Consider the following 18,613-nt stretch of genomic DNA (forward strand, 5'->3'; position numbering starts at 1 on the left):
AAAACGGTGGGTGCCGGCCTGGGCCTCATTCGGAGACCCTCAAAGTCGGGGGGCAGGGCACATGGCCCATTAAACCAAGTCAGGACCAGTGTGCCTGGCACCGCAGGGCCATGGAGGCCAGTGGAGGCAGAGGTAGGAGGCGCGGACCAGCGCGGACGCCCAGGAGGACGGGTGAGCCTGGGGCTCCGTGAGCCCAGAGCCGTCTTCTCTGCCCTGGGAGTGCGCCAAGTTCCCGCCTCTGACACCGGGACACGGGGCCTCACAGCCAAGGCAACCCCACAGCAACGGCCCCATCGCTAGGCGGAGACCCAAGGGCCAGCAAGGGGCTCCTCCCGGAAGAGGCAGGAACCCAAAACAGACCGTCGGGGGAGGGGGCGGGACCCTAGGGCCCCTCAGACCCACTCTCCCACGGGTCCTCCCTGCCGTCCCCATCTGACTGCCCAGAGAGACCAGGACAGGACAGAAGTGGACCGGCCCAGCCGCCCGCCGTCACTCGCTCACACCCCGCCCCTCAGGCGCCCCTCCGCAGCTATCAAGAGACTGGACACATCAAACAGGCAGAGCAGTGCCACGTTCCATACAAAACTGTAAACAAGAGTCTTTAAAATGACAGAGGCCTCCTTAGTCCCAAACTCTGAGCCAGAGGCCCCCACCCAGGGACCCCAGGGGAACAGACCTCCGCCCACTCTGTCCTCCCTTCCCACCCAGGTCCCCAGCAGGCGGAGGTGGGACCCTTCCCGCTCTGGCTCAGGCTGTACACACGGGCGCCCACGCTGGGCAGACTGGCCGAGCAGGGGCTGAGGTCCGTGGTCCGAAGGATTCCTGAGATGAAGAAGCGGCCGGGGGTCGCCCCCCACCCCCCTGGGTTCGGGCACTCTCCGCACCTAGCCCCGTTGGGAGCCCGCCCCCACCCCATCCCATGCAAACCGTGCGCCTGCAGCCACGCGTCTCAGCGCCCTCGGGCGGCCCCTGTCACGTGTCCAGGGCGTCTCGCGTGGGTGAGGGCCCGTGGGGGCGGCCCGGCTGGCCGTGCAGCGGCGCGTGCGGCGGCACCGAGTTGCGCTGGGGGGCTGGGGGCTGCAGCTCCAGAGCCAGCGCGGGTGGTGGGAAGTCGCGCACCTGGCGGCGGTACTCCAGAAAGGTGCAGGCCTTGGTGGCGAGCGCCACCACGTTCTTGCCCACGAAGATGGCCGAGACGCGGCTGTCGCGGAAGAGAGCCATGTTGGCGGCGCGCGCCAGCACAGCCACCACGTTGACGGTGGCGAGGCTGAGCACCGGATAGAGCATCATCTTCTGCGGCGCGATGTGCTCGCCCTGCATGCTGACCTCACTGAGCGCCACGCACGGCAGAACCAGCAGCAGCATGTAGCAGTAGAAGAAGGTGAGGCCCTCGGCCCAGAGCGGCAGCGCGGTGCGCGGCGGCTCCCACAGGTTGGCCTGCATGTCCAACAGGTCCAGCAGGTCCAGCGCCACCCAGAAGAGGCGGCCGCGCAGGTCCTCGCGCTTCCGGAAGGTGCGCACGTACTCCATGCGGTCGAGCGCCACGAGCAGCAGGAAGAGGCCGGGCACGCACACCGACAGCAGCAGCGTCAGCGCCTTGCGCGCCAGCGGGTCGGCCGCGCCGCGCCGCGCCGCCTTGTAGTTCTGGAAGATGAAGTAGAGCTTGATCTCCAGCACGAAGATGTAGAGGAACCAGAGAATCATGGCGTAGCCGCGCTTGGCCGTGCGCACCTCGGCGCCTACCCACACGGCCACGTAGCGCAACACCAGCAGGAAGCACACGTCGCCCACCAACACGATGATGCACACGCCGATCTTGCGCGGGCCCTGGTTCTGCTCCACCAGGTACGCGTCCATGACCGCCATGCTGCCCATGATCACCAGCGTGGTCAGGCACACGTGGCGCCGGTCCGGGGGCGGCAGCACCATGGTCGGCCGCCGGGGCCCCGACCTGGGCGCGCGCAGCCCCACGCTAGGCGGGACGAGGCCCTGCGGCGGCGGCGGCGGCGGCGGCGGCGGCGCTCAGCCCTCGGGCATGTCGCGGGGCCTGTCCAGCCGCCCCGAGGGCGCCGCTGCTCCCGGCTGGCGAGCTCAGAATCTGAGGAGATCAGAGCAGACAGAGTCAGGATGCGGAGGGGGCGGCCTCTCCCACCCCGGCGACGTGCTTCCCGCGAGGGGCGCTGTCCCCACTCGGGGCCCCGGGCCTCGGCTGCACGCACGCGCCGATGTGCGCACGGGGGGCCGCGAGCCAGAGCGGGGACTCCAGGGGGCGCCGCAGCCCCACCTGAGACCCGAGACCTCGTTCCCGCCACCGCCGGGGAGGAAATGGAACGGAAGTGGCTTCTCCCCGCCGCGCGCGCGTCCCCGGGGACCCGGAGGTTTGTCCCTGCTGGGCCCACGCCGCAGGCCCGGGGTTCCGTCCCGTGGCCGTTCCCGCGGGAGCTCGGGCGTCCTCGCTCCCGGCGCCGCGCTGGGCGGGAGGCGGGCCTGCGCTCTCCGCTCTGCGCGCTCAGGGAAGGCCGGAGGAGCCGGAGCTCTGGACAGGTTTTCCGATCCAGGACTGAGAGTCATCCAGGGCCTGCGGATTCCATCCCAAAAGCCTCTCCGTGTTTCCCAACCCTTGCCTCGCAGCCCCTGCATCTTCCCTCCCTGCCTCGGCAGACTCAGTCTCCCCTCCGGTCCACCGTTCACAGGGCGTGTGGACCAGTCTCTGCCCTGCTCCCATCGTGGCTCCCTACTGCGCTGGCTGCGTCTCCTGCCGTGTACCTTCCCCCAGCCCCGGCGCCAGCTCACCCACGCCGCCCTGCTCACCATGAAGGGGTGGTCCCCCTGCCACTCCCTCCCCCCTGCCCTTGGGGGCAATCTCAGGAAGCCTTCCCTCCGCTAACGCCCACCTGGGCCTGCTTTGGGTTCCACGGCCCCCTGCACCCCTCTCACACCCCTGGCACTGGTTGTCATGGCTGTACTGGTCAGAGTTCCGCCGCAGGCTGCGGGTCCCCACACCTGTGCCCGTTCGCACCTGGGGGACGATGGAGGCCCTGCGCCCTCACCCACCCGAAAGTCACTTGCAGGCTCACTCCCAGCCAGTCTCCCCATCCCTCCTGTCCCTCCCACAGCACCCCTGGCCCCAGGGCTCTGTTTACTGCCCTGTCCAGACAAGGACATAGAATTTAATGTCACGTGTGACTGTGGAGCCAGTGCCCAGCCTGCCCCTGGTGATACCGCAGCCCCCACTGCCTGGGGAAGGAGGTCCCCTTCCAAGTCGGCACCTCCAGCCCTGCCCTCACTGCAGCGCTGCCCCACCCAGCACCCCCCTCCCAGGAGCCCCTGCCGCCACATCCAGGGCCCCCAACCACTCTGAGCTCGGCCGCGTCGAGCAGTAGGTGCCTCGGGAGGGGCATCGGCCTATTATGCCCCTGCCTCCACACTTCCGTGAGCTGCTGCTCCCCCCTCACACACACACCCCGTGTCCGCCGCCACTGGGTGGACACGCTTGACCCACGAAGCCCCCCGCCCCCCGCCACACACACACACACCTGGGCCTCCTGTGGCTGCAGCAGCGGCCTGGGAATTTCCTTCATCCCAGCCCTTGGCCAACTAGCCAAACAGCCGCTGCACCACTAATCCCTTCCTCCCCACCCATACCACGGCTCACTCACTCATCAAACATGCGCGGAGGGCTGAGGGTGCCGGGACAGACCCCGTCACAGAGGGAGCCCCGGCCCCTGCCCCTGCCCCAGGCAGCCAGCGCCAGGGCCTGGCCACCCCTCCCCCACACCCTGCCGGGCCTCTCCCTGGGGACTGGCCCCGCTGCCCTGGCCGGCCCGGGCCCGGCCCGGTGCCTCCTGCACGCCCCACTGCCCGAACCTCACAGACTCCGGAGCCTCCGGGCCCTTCACTGCCCGCCTCCTCCCCGGCGCCTCACACGCCCTCCAGCCCCAACCGTCCCTCAGTGCCCACAAGCGGTGGCAGGGGGAGAGAAAAGGGCCGCCCTCCCCCGGCCCCAGCCCGATCGGACAGAGGGCGGTGAAGGGGTTGGGCCGCTCCCGCAGCTGCGTCTCCGCTCCTCTGACCCCACCGCCCGCTCCCCCGCCAGGCCTCACCCCTGCAGCGCCGCCCCTGCATCCCGCCGCCCCTGCGGCCGGAGAGTCGGGGTTCACCAGGAGCCCCAGCCCGCGCGCCCTGCCCGCGCGCCCTGCCCTCACTTACCCGCCGCCGGCCAGATGCTGCGCCGCGCCCGGGCCGGCTCCGCGGAGCCCGTAGGTGCGCGGGGCCGAGGCCGCGCTCTTCTGCGCTCAGCTGCGCCCCCAGCCCGCGCGCGCGCCCCACCCCCGGCCTGAGGCCCCGCCCCGCGCTCCCAGCCGCCTGCGCCCGCCTGACGGCGATGGGGGTCCCCGCGACCCCGCCCCCTCCGCAGCGCCGGTTGCCAGGGCGACGGCACTGCGCAGCAACGGCCCCCGGGACCTATGACACTGGGCAGCCTGACGCCCCCCAGGGTCCACGCGCAAGCCCGGGAAGTCTCCTGTCCACCGTCCTCACCCAACAGCCGGAGAATCGCCCCGCGGGCGCCTCAGTTCCGCTCACACCCTGAAGTTCCACGGCAGCCCGTACCCGGGCCACCCACCAGTGTGACCCCGATCGCCTGCGACAGGCGGCCTGCGGGACCCTGTGTCTTACCCGCGGAGCTAGCCCCGACGTGGGGGCCGGGCTGCCCGCCGACTATCTGCAGGTGGCCCCCCGGGACCTCGTTTGGGGACACGGAGCCGCGTCCCAGAGAAGCCCTGCATCCTGGGTTTCTCCAGCCTTCCCGGTTCTTATCTGAGGGCGCAGAGCAGGGCCACTGGGCAGCCCTCATCCTCTTCTCCAGCCATCCAGGGAGCACGCTAGGGTTTGGAAGCTCGGGCTTCCTTCCCCCCACCGGAGTCCCCACCCTGTCCTCACTGAGCACCGCCCCCAACATGCCAGCCATGCCCACCCCAGGATGGAGGAGGGGACCGCACCGGCTGCCTGCCTGCTGCCTCTGACAGGACGAGACCAGGTCAGAGGGTGAAGGGACACCCTTGATCCCTCGCACCTGGTCGGCTCGCACCGAGGCCCCACATGTGCCTGGTTCCACAGAGGTGGCTGAGTCTGTGCAGGCGACGGGATCTGCCGCCCTCCACCAGCACTGGGGGCCGGCCAGGGGTGCACCGGGGCCAGCAGGGAGTGAGGATAGCAGGCCCGCCGCCCTGGGCCGTCCATGAGAGGCACACGTGAGGTGCTGCGATGCTCTTGGGCTGAGCCCTCAGGATGGCTCACTGGAGGATACCAGCCCCCATAGCCACTCGCACACTTGCTCTCACGGGAAGAAGTGTAGTCAGGACCCTAAGGCTGCCTCGCTGCCCAGGGAGGGGCCCCAGACCCAGGGATGGTTTACCTTCCCCAGGAGGTCTCCAGGGACAAAGGGCCTGGGGAGCAAGGCCACTTCCTGCAGCATGGAGGGAGGAGGCCCAGGGAGCACAGGTTCCGTCTGGCCAGCAGGCACCACCAGCAACCACCTGGCACAACCACCCTAGCAGGCCCAGGAGGCAGAGGAGGGCCGGAAGCACCTCCAGGGCCCCCTGAGCCCACACCACAGCCCACACGGCCTGCTCCCTCCCTCCACCCTCCGCTCTCAGGGAGGGGCTGCCCCCCAGGACACCCTGCCCATCTCCTCTCTCCCTCTGCCCTCCCCACCTCACCTAAGGGCTGCTGGGAAGGCCCTATCTTTAACCCCTGTCCTGCTTGCCTGGGTCAGTGTTCCAAACACCACACACCCCATTGCCACCCCGGCACCCAGTTCTTGCCTCTCAATCCCCTTATCTGTGTGTCCACCCGGCTGGCTAGCGCCAGGCCCAGAGCCCTTGGGACGTGGGCCGGCTCCCTCTGGAGGATGTCATTAAATTAAGGGCCTTGAGATCTGGGATCATCCAGATTATCAGGTGGGCCATTGTCATCACAAGTGTCCTATTGGGAGGGAGGCAGGGGTGCAAACGCGCGCTGAGGGACCGCCGAGGGGGTCTCTGTGTGAGGACCGCGCCCAGGAGACCGTCCTTCTGGAGCCACGTGTGATGAAGTGACCAGGTGAATTGTCAGGGCACCTGTAGTTTACCCTAAGTGGTCCACGATACAACGTACATTTATTTCTACACACACACTTCAATAAAGAGAAACCAAATGTGACAGGACAGTAAGAGGTGCCCAGTCGAGACCAAGGATATATATATATATATACACACACATATATATACGTATACACACACACACACATATATTTTTTGGGGGGGGGGGGCCACACGGCTTGTGGGATCTTAGTTCCCTGACCAGGGATTGAACCCAGGCCCTTGGCAGTGGGAGCGCCAAATCTTAACCACTGGATCGCCAGGGAAGTCCCTGTTGTCTTTTTCTTTTATGTCTCCTGGGTTCCGTTTGGGGTGAGATGGGATAAACCCTGTCTCGTTCGCTGAGTGCAGCTATAAGAAGAAGGTAATGCATGAGGTACTGAGGGCTCTGAAGCCTGAGCAGACTGGGGGGAGAACGAGAATGTGAAGCACCACCAACCTGGCGGTGAGTTTCTGGATCTTCCCCCCATATCCCCAGGCTGGACTCTGCCGGGTCCAGAAGCCAGACATGGGGACACGACAGGGACAGAGAGCTCCAGGAGGGGCCCCCTAGTTCTGGCTCAGGGAGGGAAAGAAGAGAGACTGGGAGAAGAGAGATTGGGAGGGGGGGTTCCGTTTGCTGCTTCGGGGCACCTGGGCAATCCTACCTCCACCCAGGCTGCAGTCAAGGCATCAGGGTTCACAGGCACCTTTTTAGGGAGAAGACCCTCCTCTCCAGTCAGAGGAGACGTGGTCCCAGAGGGTGGGACCCAGTTGCCTCGAGCAGACGGGGAGAGCCAGGCCCTTCTCTCTTTCCCAAGATGCAGGCACAGTGAGGGGGAGTGTGCAGGAGGGCGGGGTGACTAAAGCCCCCAACTTCTGCCAGAGGACTGGAAAGGGGAGCCCCCGGGAGCCCGAAAGTAACGGAGGCATGCCGGGGGAGGGGCTCCAGAAGGCAACCCGCGAAGCTCTTCATGACTTTTGGGCTCAACCCCAGGCCACGTGTGCCCGGGTCCAGTCCCAAGTGTCACCCTGAGTCCGAGGACTGAACTACAGGACGCAGCACTGCACGAGTCCCGCACTGGCCACTGGGCAGTGCCCACACAGGACGGATTCAAATAACACTGCAAAGGCTTTGAAAACAGAACTGACATTGAAACCACTACCCACAGAAGGCTATTTGGAATTTTCTGCCTGAGCCCAACTGGGTTGATTGCATGCTAAAACAAAAATATCCCCATTCTCAATAGGATTTAAACAAGACCAGATATTCATAACATGCCATTTGAATGTGCAGAATACAATCCAAAATTACTCTGCATATGAAGAGCCAGGAAAATCCAACCCACAAGGGAAAAGAAAATCCAACGCCATCATGTCACAAATATTCTCAACAAAATATTAGCAGATAGAAGCAAGCAACGTAAAAAATAAAAACAAAGAAACACCACAACCAAAGGGAGGTTATCTCAGGAAAGCAAATAAATCAGTGTGATCCACCGTATCAACAATCTAAGGAAGAGACCATGTGATCATATCAACTCGTGCATAGAAAGCATTCAACAGAGTTCAACATCCATCCGTGATAAATACTCAGCAAACCAGAAATAGGAGAAATTTTACTAAATTTAATAAAGGGTATCTAAAAAGAACAAAAAAGAGACAAAACAAAACTACAACTAACATGATAGTTAATAATGAAGGACTGGGTGTTTTGCCCTAAGATCAGAAACAAGGCAAAGATGTCCACTCTATCCATTACTATCTGCTATTGTACCAGCAGTCCTAGCCAATGCAATAAAATAAGAAAACTAAATAAATGACATACAGAATAGAAGGGAAGAAATAAGACTCACTCTATTCGTAGATGGCATGAAAGTCTATGTAGAAAATCCCAAAAGTTCTACCAAAAAAAAAAAAATCTGAGTACTAATAAGTGAGGTTAGCAAGGTTGCAGGATACAAGGTCAAAACAACTTCAATCCTGCTTCTACTGGAAGCAAACAACTGAAAACCAAAATTTTTAAAGCAATAACATTTACTTTAGCTCCCCCCAAAATTAAATACTTGGGTATAAATCTAACAAAACACATACAGGATTTATATGCGGAAAATATCTGTTCAAATTCTTTACACATTTTTCCATTGCGTTATGGTCCTTTTATTGTTGAGTTGTAAGAAGGAATTCTTTTTATGTTTTGGATACAAGTCTCTTACCAGATATGTAACTTGAAAATATTTTCTCCAATTCTGTGGGTTGTCTTTTCAATTTTTTTGATGGTGTCCTCTGGAGCTTAAAAACTTTTGATGACACACGCTGCAACGAAGATCCCACTACCGCAACTAAGACCCAGCGCGGCCAAAGTAAATAAATAAATAAATATTAAAAAAAAAACAACCTTTTGATGAAGTTGTTTATCTATCTCATCTTTTGTTGCTTGTGCTTTCAGTATCATATCTAAGAAGGTTTTGCCTAACCCTAGTCATAAAGATTTTCCCCCATGTTTTCTTCTAAGAATTTTATAGGTTTAGGTTTTACATTTAGGTCTATGATCCATTTTTAGTTAAATTTTATGGATGCTGTAAGAAAGGGATCTGTTATGGGTTAAATTATGGTGCCCCAAAAGATATGCTGAAGTCCCAGTACCTGTGAGTGGGACCTTATTTGGAAATAGAGTCTTTGCAGATGTAATCAACTTAAATTGAGGTCATATTGGAGTAGGGTGGGCCCGAAATCCAATGCCTAGTGTCCTTATAAGGAAAGAGAGATTTGAAGACACAGACACATACACAGAGGAAAGACGACCATGCGATGACAGAGGCAGCTCTTGGAGCGATGCAGCTGCAAACCAAGGGATGCCAAGGCTTGCTGGCCACCACCGGAAGCAGGAGCAAATCCTCACTCAGAGCGCCCAGAAGGAACCACCCCCGCCAGCACCTTGATCTCAGACCTCTAGCCTGCAGAACTGTGAGAGAACAAATTTCTATTATAAGCCATCCAGTTTGTGGTCATTTATTACAGCAGCCCTAAGAAACTAATGCAGGATCCAGTTTACTTCCTTTGCATATAAAAATTTCATTCTTTTGCATATCCAGTTGTCCCAGTACCATTTGTTGAAAAGACTTTCCTTTCCCACTGAATTGTCTTAGCACCCTTTCAAAAATCAATTGACCACAAATGCAAGGGTTTATTTCTGGATTCTCAATTCTGTTCCATTGGTCTATATGTCTACTCTTATTACAGTACCACACTGTCTTTTCTTTTTTTATATTTATTTATTTATTTTGGCTGTGCCGGGTCTTAGTTGCGGCACACAGGATCTTTAGTTGCGGCATGCAAACTCTTAGTTGTGGCATGTGGGGTCTAGTTCCCCGACCAGGGATTGAACCCGGGCCCCCTGCATTGGGAGCACGGAGTCCTAGCCACTGGACTACCAGGGAAGTCCCGCACACTGTCTTTTTTTTTTCAAATAAACAATAATTTTATAGATAACTTTAGGATGTATGAATGTGATAAAGAATGCTTCGGGTGGGGTGTGCTACTTTATTATTTTTTTAATATAAATTTATTTACTTATTTTTTTTTTTTTTGGCTGTGTTGGGTCTTTGTTGCTGGGCGTGGGCTTTCTCTAGTTGCGGCGAGCGGGGGCTACTCTTGGTTGCGGTGCGTGGGCTTCTCATTGCGGTGGCTTCTCTTGTTGCGGAGCACGGGCTCCAGGCACGTGGGCTCAGTAGTTGTGGCTCGTGGGCTCTAGAGCGCAGGCTCAGTAGTTGTGGCACACGGGCATAGTTGCTCTGCGGCATGTGGGATCTTCCTGGACCAGGGCTCGAACCCGTGTACCCTGCATTGGCAGGCGGATTCTTTTTTTTTTTTAACATCTTTATTGGAGTATAATTGCTTTACGATGGTGTGTTAGTTTCTGCTGTATAACTGCACACTGTCTTGATTACTGTAGCTTGTGGTAAGTTTTGAGATTGAGAAGTGTGACTCCTCCAACTATGTTCTTCTTTTTTGAGATTGTTTTGGCTATTCTGTATCCCTTGCATTTCCATGTGATTTTAGGATCAGTTCGTCACTTTTGAAAAAAGCCGTCTGAGGTTTTGATAGGGACTGCATTGAATCTATAGATCAATCTGGTGATAAATGTAAGATGTCTTTTCCATTTATTTAGACCTTCTTTAATTTCCTTCACCTGTGTTTTGTAGTATGTAGAGCACAAATTTTACCCAACATTTGGTTAAATTTATTCCTAGTCTATTCTTTTTGATGCTGTTGTAAGAGAAATTGTTTTTCTTAACTTCATTTTTGGATTATTCACTGCTAGTGCATAGAAATACAATGGACTTTTGCATATTGATTTTGTATCCTGCAGCCCTGCTGAACTCATTTATTAATCCTAGTATTTCTTTGTGGATTCCTCAGGATTTTCTATATACAAGTTCTTGTAATATCATCTGCAAATATAGTTCTACTTCTTCATTTCCAACCTGGATGCCTTTTTTTTTTTTTTTACTTGCTTAATTGCCCTGGCTGGAACCTCCAATATAATGTTGAATAGAAGAGACAAGAGTAAACATCCTTGCCTTGTTCCTGATCTTGGGGGAAAGCTTTCAATATTTCACCATTAAGTATTATGTCAACTGTGGAGTTTGGGTAGATTCCTTTCATCAGGTTGAGGAAGTTCCTTTCTATTCCTTGTTTGTTGAATGTGACCAATTAGCTCTAACTAAGGTGTGAAGGTGATTCAACAGAGAAGGGATAGTACTTTCACTAAATTGGACATCCATATGCAAACAAAAACAAAAACCCTCAACCTAAACCTCAAATCTCATACAAAAATTAACTCAAAATGGATCATACACCTAAATGTAAAACTATAAAACTTTTAGAAGGCAATGTAAAAGGAAATCTTCACGACCTGGTGCTGGTCAAAAACAAACAAACAAACACGACACCAAAAGCACAGTCCACAAACAATAAATTGATAAACTGGACTTCATCAAAGTCAAAAACTTTGCTCTGTAAAATTCAAGTTTCAAGGAACAGTTAATTCCTAACTTAACAAGTTTTTCCAGAAAATAGGTGGCAAAGGCTGTGATGAGGCCAATGTAATCTTGATTCCAAAACATAATAAGGAACATATGAAGAAAAAAAAGAAAATTATAGACCTATTTCCCTTCAAGCATAGATATGAATGTTCTAAATAAAATTTTAGCTAACCAAAACCAACTGTATATTTAAAAGTTATAGTATGATCAAATGGGACTTCTCACGGGAATGCAAGGATGGTTTGACTTGGGAAAGGGTGTTGATGTGTTAATATAATGTAATTCATTACAATAAAGTGAAGGAGAAAATCATATGATTGTCTTGATTAATAAAGACGAAGCACTTAATAGTTACGATTCTAAAAAAGCTCCTAGGAAAATAAGAATGGAAGGAAACGTTCTAAAACCTATAAAGAGTCGGGACTTCCCTGGTGATCCAGCGGTAAAGAATCCGCCCTACAATGCAGGGGACGTGAGTTCAATCCCTGGTCAGGGAACTAGGATCCCACATGCCGCGAGGCAACTAAGCCCGCGCGTCACAACTACTGAGCTCGTGCGCCTCAACTAGAGCCCGCGTGCCACAAACTACAGAGCCCATGCGCCCTGGAGCCTGCGCGCCGCAACTAGAGAAGAGAAAACCCGCACACCACAACTAGAGAGAAACCCGCACACGGCAACAAAGATCCTGCACGCCGCAACGAAAGATCCTGCACGCCGCAACTAAGACCCAACAAGCCAAAAGTAAAAATAAGATAAATAAATAATAAATAAATCTTTAAAAAAAACAGGTATAATAAGTTATGTACCAAAAGCGCACAGCAAGCACCATACTTAATGGAGAACCTTAGCTACACGCCCTTGAAGACTGAGAATAAGCGTTAGCAAGACGGCCAAAATGGAACTACCATCATCACAGTATCTTCCTACACCAGCAACAGTAGGCAATAAATCTCTTCATACAGAACCCCTACTGGTTCTGCTCCTCTGGTTGGACCCTGATGAAGCACGGTGATGAAAGCAGCGTAGTGTTAGTACATGAACTGACCAGTGGGACAGAAGGGGGGCCAGGGTAGATGGGAGCTGAATATGGAGAAGGCCCAGATCAACGAGGACAGGGTACGTCTGTGTGTAGACGGTGTTGGAAACTGGCTCACCACATGGAAGAGACCTGGATTCCTGCCCGACGCCACACACAGAGGTGGACTCTGAATGGAGTGAAGACCTAAACGTTGAAGAAAAAACTGACAGAAGGAAATGTAGGCGAATATGACACAAGAGAGGGAAGCATGTCTTCAAATGTTAATTGTAAAAAGCAAGAGGCAAAAACATGATGAATCAATTAAAACAAACTTTAAATTTTCTATTCAACAAAGGGAAACCATGAGCAAACTTTTAGACAGATGACAGAATGCAGATGATATTTATAATGTGTAAAACCAATGAAGGGGGCTTCCCTGGTGGCGCAGTGGTTGAGAGTCTGCCTGCCGATGCAGGGGACAGGGCTTCATGCCCTGGTCTGGGAGGATCCCACACGCCGCGGATAGGCTGGGCCCGTGGGCCATGGCCGCTGAGCCTGCGCGTCCGTAGCCTGTGCTCCGCAATGGGAGAGGCCGTAGCAGTGAGAGGCCCGCATACCGCACACAAAAAAAAACCAATGAAGGATTCATATCTCGAGTTTTCAAAGAACTTCTGCAAAGCAATTTTTGAAAGTCAGCCGCCCCCAAACACCAACAATTAAAGGATATGACCAGCCAGTTACAGAAGAGGAAGGCCCCAAAACTAAGCAAGTGCATGAAAAGATGGTCAATTCAATGATTAGAGAAATGTCAAGTAAACCTGCAGAAGCTAGGACATGCTGAGGGAGGGTCACAGGGACCGAGGATGTAGGAACTGGTGGGACCATGGACTGGAACATCCAACCGACCACCTGGAGAACCCACTGGTCTGCTCCAGGTGTGCACCCCAAAGCCCTGCTCCCACAGGTCCACCCAAGAGCAGGGGCTTTTGTGAGGCAGCCAGGGTGTCCACGTGTAGGAAATGGTCAATGTAGTGAATCTGGGACCTTATCTGCTGGGCAGAAGCAGCGAAGAGCTGTACACACAGCTTCGAGGATGCAGCTTTAAACACACAATACAGGGAATTCCCTGGCGGCCCAGTGGTTAGGACTCTGGACTTTCACTCCTGAGGGCATGGGTTCAATGCCTGGTCAGGGAACTAAGATCCCACAAGCCACTCGACAAAAAAAAAAATAAAGTAAAATAAATGAAATACAATAAAACACAATACAAAGTGGAAAGATACAGAATAGGGAAACACAAAGACTTGAGTTGATTAGGGCCACAGTTCCCAAACTGTGTGCCGAGGCACCCCAGGGTGCTGCAGTGAATTCTCAGGGGCACTACGGGGTATTTTCCATTTTTGAGGGCAACACGGGATACAGAGCAGGCCAGACACATTGTGAATAATTCGACTGAGCTCAGAGCTTCCATACTGGATTGCACTGCTTGCCTTTCTAAGATCTCTTGGCAAAGCTGGTTTAACAGCAGTTGCTGAACTAAAAAAGCGAACACCAGGCAAAAATCCACATGGACCAGGTAATGCAGGCGGCAGTGTCCAATGTGATTAAGGTCTGAAAAAGTGTGTAGGGTCTAACAGTTTCAGATGTCCTATTGATAAGTAATTGCAGTTTCTAAGAATTAAGGGTTTTTTCAATTCATGTGTTGTTGGTTTGTTTGGGGTTTGGGTTTGTTTTCTAAACTGCTACTAAGTTGTTAGTACCTAAATACTTATTAAGCTCTTTGGCCACAATACACAGAAGTGTTAGGTATTTCTTTGGACCAAGAGGTGCTGTGAAAAATATTACTGAGCCACTCACTGCAAGCGCCACGAGCTGAGCAAGGGCAGGAGCCCTGAGTTAGGGCGATGCTGGCTGCCAAGACAGTCAGACCCAAGAAACTACTTCGGGGGAGCTAACAGTCACCGCTACCTTCCTCCCAAGGGAGACGAGCCAGGGCGCCCCATCTGGTCCCCGCCCCTGGCTCACCTCCCAGGGGCTCTGCAGACTGCACGGCTGTCTCCATCAAGCCATGCCTGGCTCTCGATGACCCAGAGATCCTCTAAAACTAAAGTAAAAACAGGAATGCCTGCACACCCACATTCATCACAGCATGTTCTTCACAACAGTCAAGAGCTGCAAGCAACCCAAACGTCCACTGAAAGATGGGGGGGGGGGGGGTAAGCCTATCGAGGTCTATTACTCAGCCTTAAAGAGGCAGGAAATCCCGACGCCTGCTACAACATGGATGAACCTCGAGGACTTTCTCTCAGTGAAATAAGGCAGTCCCAAAAGGACAGATCCTGTGTGAGTCCACTCATATGAGGTCCCTAGAAGAGTCAGATTCACAGAAACAGAAAGGATGGTGGGGGCCCGGGGCTGGGGGAGGGGGAATTAGTGTTTAGTGGGGACAGAGTTTCTGTGCTGCAAGATGTAAGAAGTTCTGGAGATCTGTAGCACAGTTGTGTGAATATTTTAACACTGTTGAACTGTACACTTAAAGATGGTTAAGATGGCAGAAGGAAGAATGAAATCATGCCATTTTCAGGAACGTGGATGCAATTAGAGATCATCACACTAAGTGACATAAGTCAGACAAAGAGAAATATTACATGATGTCATTTATATGTGGAAACTAAAAAATAATACAGATGAATTTATTTACAAAACAGAAACACACTCACAGACATAGGAAACAAACTTACGGTTACCAAAGGGGAAAGGGGGTGGGGAAGGATATAGGAGCCTGGGATTCATAGATACAGTCCTACTATACATAAAATAGGGAACAAGGATTTTTTTTTTTTTTGCGCTTTGACAAATTTATTTAACCATGAAATGACCGCCCCAATCTAGATAAAAGGCAACAAGGATTTACTGTACAGCACAGGGCACTATATTCAATATGTTGTAATAACCTACAATGGAAAAGAATCAGAAAAAAATATACATATAATATATATATATGTGTGTGTGTGTGTGTGTGTGTGTGTGAATCACTTTGCTGTATACCCAAAACTAACACAGTATTGTAAATCAACTGTATTTCAATTTTTAAAAAATGCTTAAGATGGCAAACTTAATGTTATGTGTTTTTTTTACCACAATTTAAAAAAATTGTCCCTAAAAGGGAAGGAAAAAACTTGGGAATTGTAAATGAAGACGGTAAGAAGAGAAACAACTTAAAAGAGGGGCCACCAGCTCACAAGCCCCACGGCCAAGACAGCAACAGATCCCAGGCCCCAAGTCCACCAGAGCCCACCAAGGCCCGGCCCAACACCCCTCACCGCCTTCTCACTGAACCCCAGAAGCTCTCCCGCCAGGGGCAGACGGGGCCTTTTGGAGCGAAGACGGGACCTGGCCCTGAACGGTGCCCCGACCCCGCTCAGAAGAAACTCCGAAATCCTGACCTGGGGCACAAAAGCCTGCAGCCCCTGCCCCTCTGAGACCCCACCTCTGAGCTCATGTCCTACCCCCTCCCAGACGCCCCCCATGCAGCCCCCGCATAAGCATAAGCACGCCATTTCCTTTGCCTGGACCACCCTCCTGGGCGGGACACTCAGCTCCCTCTCCTCCCCTCCTTTACTGTCTGGGCAGGCCTCCTCTGACCAACCCACTCTGTCACCTCGCGCCCTGACCCCGCACGGCCAGGGCCATCGCCCCCTGATGCATATTCGTTTATGGTGTTTGCTCTCCCCTAGACCCTGCACCCAGCCCCGGGGCTGACACACGTGGGGCACCTCGGGAATCCTGGCTGGTGGATGAGAGGAGCAACAGCCCAGCTCAGCGACGGACAGAGAGGCCGGCGCCCAGCTGCACTCAGCACCCAGGACCCAGCTGGGGGCCCCGGAGCTCGAGAGGCACAACTTCATGGCCACCAGCCACACCCACAGGCGAGGACACGGGTGCCGGGGCCTACGGACCAAGGTCGTCGACTGTGCCCGCCAACAGGGATTGTCTCCTAAATGCCACTGAGAGATGCTCCTGTCCACCCAAACCTGAACTTCAGCAGGCCACGGGAATACCCCTCAGGCTGCAGGTGGGCCCCGGGGGGCCTCAGTCCTGACCAGCCAAGGTCAAGCCAAGGTCAAGCCAAGGTCAAGCCAAGGTCAACCAATGCAGATAAGGACAAGGGAGAGGGAGGCCGGCCAGTGGGTAGTGGGGTAGGGCACCAAAAGGACCGTGGAGGTGGGGGTGACGCGGGAAGGCACCTGGACCGGCTCCTCGGTTTCTGACATCGTGGTTGACACACCCAAAGGACAGGTGCCCTGGGGGCGAGTGGGAACCGTTGGTAAACCCACGACCACAAGGCCCCGCAAGGCAGCCCCGCTGTCCTGAGCTTCCCCGCAGATGAGAATCCCTTCCCTCCCCCAGTCACGGCTGTTTTAAGACCTCCCTGTGTGTGGTCTTCTGCGACATGCCTGTGTTTTCTAGAAGACTCTGAGGGTTTTTGACTCCGGATCCCAGGAAGCCGCTGCAGTGTGGCCAGCCGGCTGTCCCCGTCACCCCCTCACCCACCCCCCTTGGCGGACGGCAGGGACCGCCCACATCCGCTCCTGCCCCCACGACTCCGAGGGGGTTGGGGGCCTCTCACAAGACGCGCCCGTGTGTGCTTCCCGGGGGTAGTTCGAATCCAGCCCCACCCCTTCCCGGTGCCCCGCCCACCTGCGGCCGCACAGCGCGCCTGCACGTTCCTGGTTACAGTTTGACTTATCTGAGTTCCCGTTTCCTCTTCTCCGCGGTGTCTGCCCCTGGGCTGACGGCCCCATCTGCTCCACACCAGTTCTTCACGGGCTACAGGTGTTGCGATAAACTGCCGCTTGCTCAGCCTTGCCTTTCCGCTGTCTTTACAGTGTCTCTTAATGAACAGGTTCCTAGTCCTGACGTGTGGTCTTAGGAAGCCACTCCAGAGGGGAGCGTGGCATCCTCACCTCCTGCAGGGCTGTGTCTGTGGGTGGGTGGGGAACCCTGCAGCCCCAGTGTGCAGTCTCACACATGCAGCCAGGCCAGACTCCAGTGCACGCGTGGGCCCACGCTGCCCCACACCCCGTCTGTCCCGTGGGTCTGAGCCTGTGAACCTGTCCTGGTACGTGCAGAGGGGACTGCAGTGGCCGCGGGGCTGCGGGGCTGGGGAGTGTTGGAGATGACAGCCCGCCTGAGGCCGCTGTGGAAGTGGATTCTCCCCGGGGCCTCCTGCCTGCCCACCAGACCTCAGCCCCACAGAGGGCAGGGTCAGGGCCGTGAGCCACTAACTTACAAGCGCTAACTTATCACGGCAACAGTAGGAGCCAAACCCCAGGGCCCACGCCTGACCCCTGCAGCCTTGGAAAGCTCCTGGCTCGCGGGGTCACCGCGGATGGCTCCACTCACCCCCAGCTGGGCCTCTCGGGCCGGTTCCACCTCGTGTTTCAGAATCACCAGCCCAGGTCCCACAGACACACAGACACGCTTGTGGTTTTGATTGAATTGTACTGAATCTACAGATCAGTCTGAGAAGTGACAGCTCCGTGACACAGAGTTTGCAAACGTCAATTCCCGAGGGCCAGTGGCCATCCCGGCTTCAGGGAATCCTCAGTGGACCTGCCCCGTGGGGCAGTCAGGAGGGTGGCAGCAGGGGTCCAGAAGGGCCTTTAAACACTCGAGGGCCGCAGGCGGGGGCCTGAGTCCCGTGTGCCCTGGACCCGACTGGAGCAAGCAGGGAGCCCATAAGAGGGGCTAGGAGAGGGGGGCCAGGCCTTGGAGGGAGGGGCTCGGGCCAGAGGCTCTCTGGGGCCAGCCTGTGAGGAGAGGGTCAGGGGGCACTCCGGAAGGGGCGCCGGCTCGACCCCGGTCTGGTCAGTGCTCCCGAGGCCAGTGCAGAGGCGCCACAGGTGTGCCCCAACCCGGGACGAAGGAGGCCCAGAATGGCCCAGAGGGGCCAGTGCCCCTGGGCGTGAGCCAGCACTCCCCAAGCGGACAGCAAAGGCCAGTGAGAAGGCGTTGTGGCTGGGCCCTGGGGCCTAAGCTGGCGGCACCAGGTCCGGGTGGAGCGCCCTGGGGGAGAGGGGAGGCCGGGCTGAGGCCATGTCCACTGGTGGAAGGGAGGCGGGGCAGGTGCCAAGCCAAGCCTCCTGGGAAGGAGAGGAGCCTGTCCTGGCAGCTGGGGGCGCATCCTCCCGACACAGATGGCTCTTTGTCAGGGCGGAGCCCAGCTCCCCGAGCAGTCTCGGGAACAAAGCCCCCTCTGTCCACAGTGGCCTCCCCCTCCCCCCCCGGGCACCACCCCCAGAAACGGAGCAGAGTCCCCCCACTACCCAAGGTTCCCATCAGGCGTCCCTGCCCAACACAGACACGCACACGCACACGCACACGCACACCAGGCATAGGCGTGGCCCAGGTGGGGTGTACAAAGG

The 18,613-nt window shown here is 55.6% G+C and overlaps 1 protein-coding gene across 1 annotated transcript; it reads right to left on the minus strand.

Moving 5' to 3' along the window:
* Positions 1 to 916: 916 nt before the first annotated feature.
* TMEM121 (transmembrane protein 121) lies at positions 917 to 4,665 on the minus strand. Its single transcript, XM_079914144.1, has 2 exons — positions 4,210 to 4,665; positions 917 to 2,098 (listed from the first exon to the last, which is right to left on the minus strand). Exon 2 carries the CDS (start codon positions 1,927 to 1,929, stop codon positions 973 to 975), a length of 957 nt encoding a protein of 318 aa, XP_079770270.1. The 5' UTR covers positions 1,930 to 2,098; positions 4,210 to 4,665; the 3' UTR covers positions 917 to 972.
* Between the last annotated feature and the right edge of the window lie 13,948 nt (positions 4,666 to 18,613).

Source organism: Stenella coeruleoalba (assembly GCF_951394435.1).
Source record: "Stenella coeruleoalba genome assembly, chromosome: 2".
Classification (NCBI taxonomy): Eukaryota; Metazoa; Chordata; class Mammalia; order Artiodactyla; family Delphinidae; genus Stenella; species Stenella coeruleoalba.

What these genes read in the sequence shown, in the direction of transcription:
- TMEM121 (XM_079914144.1), bottom strand. Translation starts at nt 1,929, where the DNA reads ATGGTGCTGCCGCCCCCGGACCGGCGCCACGTGTGCCTGACCACGCTG.